At 35.0% G+C, this 9,493-nt stretch overlaps 1 protein-coding gene across 2 annotated transcripts; it reads right to left on the bottom strand.

Annotated features, from left to right (window-relative positions):
- Positions 1–2,176: 2,176 nt before the first annotated feature.
- LOC108995979 (putative pentatricopeptide repeat-containing protein At1g12700, mitochondrial) lies at positions 2,177–7,959 on the bottom strand. 2 transcript variants are annotated; one of them, XM_018971679.2, is made up of 3 exons: positions 7,645–7,959; positions 4,994–7,035; positions 2,177–2,492 (listed from the first exon to the last, which is right to left on the bottom strand). In XM_018971679.2, the coding sequence occupies exons 1-2, from the start codon at positions 7,760–7,762 to the stop codon at positions 5,786–5,788; spliced, it is 1,368 nt and encodes a 455-aa protein (XP_018827224.1). In that variant the 5' UTR covers positions 7,763–7,959; the 3' UTR covers positions 2,177–2,492; positions 4,994–5,785. The 2 variants fall into 2 exon arrangements, with proteins under 2 accessions (XP_018827224.1, XP_018827223.1); XM_018971678.2 differs by having other exon boundaries at positions 4,994–7,959.
- Positions 7,960–9,493: the final 1,534 nt, after the last annotated feature.

Here is a 9,493-nt window from a genome sequence, read left to right as displayed (position 1 = left end):
CCTATTTCTCCTTTTATGCATACCACTGGCAGATCATGCAACTATATCCAAAAGCTCTCAATATCAAACTTCATTTTGTTTGGAGGTGTCATCCCATCATATGGTTTTAGTAAAAAAGGCAATTGTCAAACAACCAAGGCTTCCCTTAGAGTACTTTGCTTCTATCCCTTGACTTTCAAAAGAAATAATGAAAAAAACTGAACTAATTTCATGAAATGCAAAAGTTTTTCCAACTTTCCATATCTTCCCGATCATCGAGCATATCACCTATTTCCCTATAACTCAATAAAAAAGCATCTTCCCTACAATACTTTTTTCTCCTTTTTTCATCATTTCTTCCAAATGGTTTGTCTCCAGACTTATTTCATGATTTTCCTCTTCTGAAAGCTTAACTTTTCCATCGTCCTTCCAATTCCTCCATGCTACCTCACCACTTAGCCCACTATGGACCTGTGAACTCGATCCTTCACGTACTCATAAGAGTAAAGACTATCCCACCACCTGATTGTTCTTTCCATTGAGAGAGGAGAAAATAGTTAGAGGACACTCAAGAGTAGTTAGAGGACACTCAAGAGTAGTCCTAATACTTCTTTTTATAAAATTGAAAATGAATAATAAAGTACTATAAAAGATGAGTAAGGGTATAATTACCCATGATTTTCTCTCTCAATGGTTTAATAAAGTCGCTAAAGATGAATTTTTAATATTTCAAGGCTATATTTTTTCGTGCGAAAATGGAAGAGATGGGATAAAGAGTCTATCAAGTCCATCTTCTTTTTTTTGCGTTTTTCAATTTGTTTTTAATAAAGAGTAGTGCTAGGGTGCCCAGCTTGGACCCAGGCAGATAAGATGAAATTGGATCCGGTATAGCCCCGGTTACGGATCTAGTTATGTAACCAGGTTTTATCTAAAAAAAACACAAAAGATAATTCAGTTTTTTCAAAATCTCAAAATAAAAATAATATACAAAAATTATATTCTAATAATATTTTAACTTTATAATATTTTTATTTAGTTTTTTATCTCTACTCTCTAAAACTCTATAAAACAAATTAACTCAATTCATTTATTACTATTCACAAATTATTTTATTACTTTTAACAAATTATCTCATCTCATTTTACTATCCAAACTAGATAAATCTGATCTCAACATCCAAATTAAAACCACAACTTAACATAAATGTTTGCTAAAATCTTAACATTAATCATGCATGCATGCATGCAGTACTTTTTCTGTTTTTTCTTTTTCTTTGAAGTCGCCTTAGATTTAACCTATTTGTTACGCAAATATATTGTCTTTAGAAGGCACATTTTCACAAATTTCTCGAGTACTTATTCTGACACATCGAAGTCGTATATATACCAACATTAATTAACATGCATGCATGAGCGATTGTCCCATGTAAGACTATTGAAAATTTCTGGCATATTTTTCACTAGTTTTGTGATAAATTAATACTTGGAGTAGCATTCTCCACCAGAGTTAATCTTAATTTCTAGTTCCTAATATACGTGTTCTTAATTTATCACCGACTAAGTAATTACTAAGTCAAGAAACAATTAGTTTGGATAAGTTTATATTGGAGATAGATAGTATTGAGTGTTACATCTTGATATTGTTGTGATGTATTATTATTTATTTTGTTCTTTATAAATTGATGTTTTGCATTGTGATGTGAACAACAATGTAATATGTAGTATGCATGCATTGTGTGTGTTGATGTATTATTATTTATTTTGTATAAAAAACATAAAAGACTATGAAAAAAGCCTTTTGAATTGTTAAAAATATATATTTTTTTAAAACCTTTTAAAAAGTGTTTAAAATATACATATATTTTTTTTAAATATGGGTATTAAACATAATATCCAAATTAAAAAAAAAAAAAGTACTATAAAAACATTTTTAAAAGTTTTAAAGTCTTTTTAAAAAAACAAAAAAAGGTAATAAACCCGGATATCTAGTTATAACTCAGATATCTAGGTTTACATCCGGTTATCGACCGAATTTTTTCTGAACTTATCCAAGCAGATAACTACCTGGTTTTTAAAACCCGGTTATCGTCGGATATCCGGATCCAGATTCGGTTCTACACCCATACTTTGGAGTAAACATCTTCTATTTCCACAAAACTATCATTTGTGTTCATAGCAGTTCTATAAGATGATTTGAGAACTCTTCAGGAGGGTTTAACTCTGTATTCATGCTATCATTGTCTCTTCATTAAGATCGGTTTCCAATGCAATATTACCTTCTACATCATGACATGACTTCATGGAATAATCTGAGTAACTCTAGCATCTTATATAATCTGAACAATCTGTCTCTTCATTAGAGTACTCACATGCTCAAATTGGTCTTCACGCAATTCCTCGTCAACAACACCAACAGAATCATCATTTAAAAGCGTATTGCTTTTTTCGATCATCAGTAGTTTTGTTATTGCTTCATTAGTAGAATTTATAGCCCATCCATTATCCAAGTCATCTCTGAAAGAAAAAACAAGCACCCCGTCTTCTATCAGAGACTCTGATTTGATTTATTGAAGTAACAATTCTGGTTTTTCTATAAAAGCCCAACGGCTTCCTGGTAGTATTGTAGAATGTAATATGTATGATGGTTTTTTTACCAAATATAATGCAGCTGTGTGCATATTCTCCACTGTTTAAGGTGTCTCATTCTCTCTTACGCAACAGCTCATTATTTTCTGTCTTACCGAGATGTTATATAAATTCCAATACAGAGGATTTTATCACAAGGTGGAAAACTCCCCTAAGTTGTAACTTCAAACAAGTTAAAGATCAAATTACTGAATGCAGAGCAAAATAAACGGTTGATAAAAACATGATGTTTGTATATATATGTGTGCGCGTGTGCATGTATGTATGTCTAAGCATGTATATTTGTAAACGAGTGTTTCATTAGGGTTTAATTGCATTTAAAAAAAACTACTCATGAACTTCTTTCTAAAAAATATTAAAAATTCATTTTGAGTTTCTTCAACAATAAATCATGAAAGAACTAAGTAAACAATGAGTGTACAAAATAATTCCCTAAAAAATCATAGCCTAAAACATATGTGATCTCCAACTCTGAACTCCTTTTTTTACATGCAATAAAATACTGTGATGATGCAAAATAATACTCCAACCTTTCAGGATCGAATCCAGCTGAAAGAAAGGCTGATTTCATATAAGTTACAAGAACCAAGCTGTTCTTGGAGAAGTATCCTCCATATCTTGCGATTTTCACAAGAAATTGCATATCCAAAGCAAACTATTTAGGAAAAGGAACATCAGTGAAATAGTTTTAGTGGAGGACTCAGTGTATGACAAAAGATGACCAGGAATTCCTTTACATGTTAAAAACCTTCACCATGCATCATCAAACTAAATTTGAGGGCGGGTATCCATGGGTAACCATAACCTATTTATTCGTCCAAGTCAAAAATAGCTAACATATTATTGTTTGGTTGAATGTAATCACTTTCCTTCTGAATTATAAATATTTGTCATTTCTGATGGAATCCAAAAAGAAATATAGCATGCTTCTTAACATTTATATGGAAAGAAGTAGGGGTGGGCACCAACTCCGACAAAGTTGGAATGTCCAACTCCAACCTCCGACTCCGACCAAAGCCGGAGACAAAGTTGAGCTCTTACTACGACTCCGAATAGAAGCGGATTCCGGCTCCGATCGGAGTTGCCGGAGTCGGAGCCCAACTTGGAGCTAGGTTTTCTTTTTCCAATTTTCTTACCACTTTCCCAACATCCAAACAACACCCAAAAATTCCAAACAACACAGTATACGAAAAAAATAAGCAAATAAAAAAACAACATCCAAACAGCATCAAAGACGAGATCAAGATTCAAGGGTTGGATCAGAAAGGCTTTCCCAGCATCCAAACGATATCAAGGGACGGATCTAAAGGAAGCTTCGCAGCAGAGATGAGATCTAGAGTGGCCCGAGTGGGTGGAGACGAGATCCAAGAGGAAGCTTGCAAAAGAAAGAAAACGAAGGCTTTGTTACGAAGCTGCTGTCGAAATGAAAAAAAAAAACATTTCTCTTGATCAAGGCTTTTCCTTGATCTTGTGTCTTCATTTCTCCTACTTTTCCTTGAGGTCAAACGATTGGTAAAATAAGAAGAAAGAAGAGGAAGGGAGGAGACTGAGCTGAGAAAGAGACTAAGTAGAAGTAGAACAAAATGGGGGTTAGGGTTAGTGAAAAGAAAATGATGAATATATATTAAGAGAAAAACAGCATCGTTCAAGAAAGTAAAAGGAAAAAAAAAAAAAAAAGAAATCGGTAATGTGGGCATGGGGGCTCGAATGTGTATATGGGGTTTAAAATTTTATACCCCAACCATTAGGCTATTCAGCCATCCATCACACATATTACAAAATAAAATATATGAACTATATTAATCGGAGTTGGTACTACAGAGTCTTGTCCAACTCTGAACTCTGGTTCCGACTCCGACTCTAAACTCCGAATTTTTCGATTCCATCGGGGAGCCGGAGCGGATGTCGGCCGGAGTCGGAGTGACCGGAGTTTTTGCCCACCCCTAGAAAGAAGCAAGTCACAAACCGTAAATACAGCTTTGAAGCTAGCATTATAGCTAGCCCTTAAAGAATGCACTCAACGTGTTCACATTTTCCTAGAACAATACTTATGATGGTTATCTGGTTCAAAACTTATGGTAGTTTCTAGATATGCAGCAAGATATATATATATATTTTTTTTTATAAGTAGATATGCTACAAGATATATATATATACATATTTTATAAGTAGATATGCTACAAGATATTGCATGGTAAGAATTATCATTGTGGCATTGACAAAGGGTGAAATTGCATTTCAATCAAACGCTTAACCTAATGGTTTTGATCCTATACTAGTAATTCTTACTCTCTATTTACCTGGTTTACTTTTAAATAAATCTGACATGATCCACTTTTAAAATTAATTTAAAAGGAAATAAAACAAACCTGTAACAGTGTCAAAAACTTCCAGCTGCTGCTGGTGAGCCAGGCAATATTCCGGTTGTTTCCCAACAATGATAGAAGAACAAGTTTCATTTACTACACCCGATACAAGATATCTATCCAAAACCCAAGATTCAGTTGCTGTAAAGATAGAAACAACTTTCTTATAGTGGTCCATATGAATCTGTAAAACCACTTCCATACCAGGACAAATATGTTTGATTAAGAAAGGCCGCAACACTAATGACTGACTTCCTAACAAAGATCAAAATAACATTGCAAATTGCACAGATTCTACAACCTTGGGCAATCCACCACTTGTTTCTGAGATGGACTTAACATACATATTAAAACAAACAACAAACACTTTAGTTTCTTCACAGGCCCACCGAATAAGTTCTGAAGCACTTGAAGAAGCTCCTCCAAATAACATTGTGAATCTCCTTGCAGCTTGAGAAATCACAGAAAATAATATTTTTCTATCAGCTGCAATTTACCACCAGGGGAGCGTGAAGATGATCAATACAATCATTTTTAGTGCAAGCTTCTTATTTCCGGGTAGTCCAACAAACATCCCAATCAATTACCAAATGCAACTTCACTACTCAAGATCATCAATTTCACAAGCCCCAACACAAACTTCACTAGACCAAACCCTTAAAGCCCCTTTGCTTGAGAAGAGTTAGAATTGGGATTTTGGACAGTGCAGTGACAAGCCTTCACATTTTGTAACTTTTTGTTAGTGTAAGAGTTGTCCCCCCTAGGTACCTTGAAGATAGAATTGGTAAGTAAAAATCATAGTGAAAATCCATCATTACAACCTCGTGGCTCTTGGGTAGGAAATGTTGGTAGCAGATCCAAACATTCACGATACTTTTCATCCTTAGAAAGTAAGTCTAGTACTATGGAGACTGTGGAGTCATCGGGTGACAATTCTCTCTCCACCATTTTGTGAAGAAGTTCAAGCACCTTTTGCAACTCATTATTCTCGCAGAAACCGCGCATAAGTGCATTATATATGACTACATTTGGAGCACAACCCTTTTCTTCCATTTCTAAAAACAAATCATTTGCCTTTTCCAAGTCCTTTACCCTACAGAACCCATGAATCATGATAGAATATGTAACAAGAGTTGGCACCAAGCCTCTATCAGATAATCTACGAAATATCTGCCAGGAAACTTCAATTTTCCCTGCTTTACACAACCAATTAATGAGGCCGTTGTAAGTTGTAATGCTTGGTTCAACTTTGCAATCTTCTAAACTATTAAATAATTCCATTGCCTTTGGAAAAGGATCATTCTTGCAAAGCCATTCCAAGATTATTTTATAAGCAAATGAGTCTGGTACTGGATCATGAACTTGTATCTCAACTAATAGCTTCTGTGCATCCTCAACCTTACCTGCCATAAATAGACCAGTAATTAATATGCGAAACGTTACAAGTGTTGGCATAACTTTATTGTGAATCATTTCCCTATAGCAATTCATAGCTGCCTCCATCTTCCAATTCTTGCAATATCCATTCATCAGTACATTGTAGCTTACAACATCAGGTTTTTGTCCTTTTCTAGTCATTGAATCAAAGAGCTTCCTTGCATCAACAAGCCTGCCCACCAAGCAGAACCCATCCATCAATGTGTTGTAAGTAAATATGTCAGGATCCTCACCTCTTTGAGTCATCAATTCAAACAACCCATTTGCTTCTTTCATCTTCCCCTCATTGCAAAGCGCATCAATCAACACATTAAACGTCACAACATTAGGTTGGATGCCTTGATCCACCATGTCGTTAAACAAACTTTTAGCCTCTTCCCATTTACCCTTGCAACATAAACCATGTATTAGAGAGTTATAAACAAACACATCCGGAAAAATTCTCTTTCCCTTCATTTCCCAGAAAAGTTCTTTTGCCTTCTCTATTGTCCCATCCTTACAAAGCCCATCAATAATCATACCATAGGAAACCACATTAGGCTTACACTCAGCACCAAATTGACCACTGACCATTTCTTCATGTAACCCAACCGCAACACCTGTATTGCCTGTTCGACACAACCCATTAATCAAAGTTCCACATGTAATCACACTAGGCCCGCAACCCAACTTGACCATTTTCTGAAATAACCCGACTGCCTCACCAACCCTACCCACTTTACACAATCCCTTAATCAAAGATGTATAAGTCACAGTGTTGGGACTATAACCCCTCCTCAGAATACTCCCCATAACAACAAAACCGTCGCAAACCCGATTTACATTACAAAAGCAATTAAGCAAAATGTTCAGAGTAAAAATACTAGAAGGCAGCCCAGATGACTGCATTCTTTTGAAAAGTGAAATCACACTAGAATAATGCTTATTCCTAGAAACTGCACCAAGCAAATGATTGAACGAAGGAATCGGTGGAGCTGGTTGCAACCGAAGCATGTGATCGAAGAGGTGCAACGCTTCATTAAGAGTGATGTTGCTGGACTTAGAGATGGTTTTCAAGAATTTTTCTACTGGGATTTGGACATGAGCATCGGAAAGTAGGTTTCTTTGTACAATTTTGGGGCTTGAAATGGGTTTATGTGGACATGGCTCTTTTTGTGAAGAGTCGGTATTTGAAGTAGTGGGTTCGTGTGCGTATCTGAACAAAGAAGAAAGCTTACCTTTCGGGGCTGCTCTCGTAGAAGACGATGATGCCAAAACAGCAGAAGAAGAAGCAGCAGCAGCAGCGGCAGCGGCAGCGGCAGCGGCAGAAGGTGGAGTTCCAAAACCTAGACCCATCTGGAGAATATTGTCAGGTCTCGTTTCGTGGTTTGACTACCATTGGTGTACGGAGGACTACGGTTGCGGTGGCACGGAGTGTGCTTACCGGCGGCTGTCTGGCAACGTTCTGAACCATGTGATCTATTATGGGGTGATCTCGGTCTGGTCCGAGCTTAGCCGGTTTTGTGGACTGGATCGGATTTATTCAGTCTAGAGATTTTTCACCTTAGACCGAATTGAATAATGTATAGAACCAGATCAATACATTTTGATTTGGTCTGGTCCCGGATGGTCCTTTCGGTCTGGACCATACTCAAAAAGGATCATTTAACTTATCTAAATTTTTTTTTTCTTTTTGCCTATTTTTAATTATTATCTGTCTATTTCAAGTTTTATACATTTTTTAGCAAAAATTATTAAAAACAAACTTGATCTTGAAAAATACAATGATAGGCCCACTTCAAATTTTGTACATTTTTTAGCTAAAAATATTAAAAACAAACTTAATCTTGAAAAATATAATGATAAAAGAAAACTAATCTACATAAAAAAAAAATTAGAAAACTAATCTATATATTAATATATATTAATCGTGGAATATATATTATATAATAACACATTGATACTAAATTATTTCTAATACTATATATTGTATTATGCTATAACTCTCATAATATATTAATATATATTAATACTATATATTATACTATTATAGTGTTAATGTTACTACTACATATGACTTATAGTGATTAGTTATTATGAATCATGATTAGTATAACTATATAATAGTATTAGCATTAGATTATTAGTAATATAGTATAGCTATATATTAGTAATATACTAATATTAGTTACAGTGATTTAGTATAAGTTATAACTATATTAGTACAAGTATAACTATAGTCTATATTAGACTATTAGTATTTTTTTTTATACCATATTGGAGTCTAGAGTCTAGACTATTAAAATTATAGATATTAGTATTAGTTAATAATTACTTAATGGTGAGTTAGTGATAGGATTATGTTAATTGGTTAAATGAAGGCTATATAATTAATATATATAAATTATAAATTTTTTCTTTTTAATTTTCATTATGTCCGATTCGGTCTGAAAAACTCATGGACCGTGGACCGGACTGAATGAATTTGGTCCTATGAAATTCGGACTGAGACCAATCAGGACCATTCCCGGTTAAGTTCGGTCTGGATCGAATTGGCCGGTCCGGTCGGTTTTTCCAGTTCGGACTGCCCAATTCTTACCCCTATCTAACACCCAAATTGAGAGAGTAATAGACAGACATGGGAAGGGGAGAGAATAGATCGGGTAGATGGACAGTGTAACATGCCCAATTAACTTGGGTCGGCTTGATGGGCTTCACGACCTTCAGTGTCAGCTATCTTCTTTTATTAGATTTAATGAGTCAATTTTGGTGGGTCGTGCGTTGTCTCTACAATAGAACTTATATTTTTATTTAGTGTTTGGTCTGACTCATGGCCATGGCCATGGCCTCTACAATTTGCTTCCCTTGACGGTCGCCGGGTAGCAAATATATACTAAAAGCGAAATATTGTATTTTTCAATCTGGAATGATAGAGAAATCTCTTTTATCTTTCTCCCATTTTCTTTCATTTTTCCTTTTATTTTCTTGGAGGTGCTCCCCTCGAAAAGAACAAATATGTGTTATCATATTCTAATCCTTGAGGAGTGCTACAGACAGGCTTATCGACGGTGGTGTTGCAACGCAATG

The sequence above is a fragment of the Juglans regia genome, chromosome 1, assembly GCF_001411555.2.
Source record: "Juglans regia cultivar Chandler chromosome 1, Walnut 2.0, whole genome shotgun sequence".
In the NCBI taxonomy this organism is placed as follows: domain Eukaryota; kingdom Viridiplantae; phylum Streptophyta; class Magnoliopsida; order Fagales; family Juglandaceae; genus Juglans; species Juglans regia.
The sequence above is the reverse complement of the archived record's forward strand: the minus strand, read 5'-3'. Positions and strand labels throughout refer to the sequence as shown.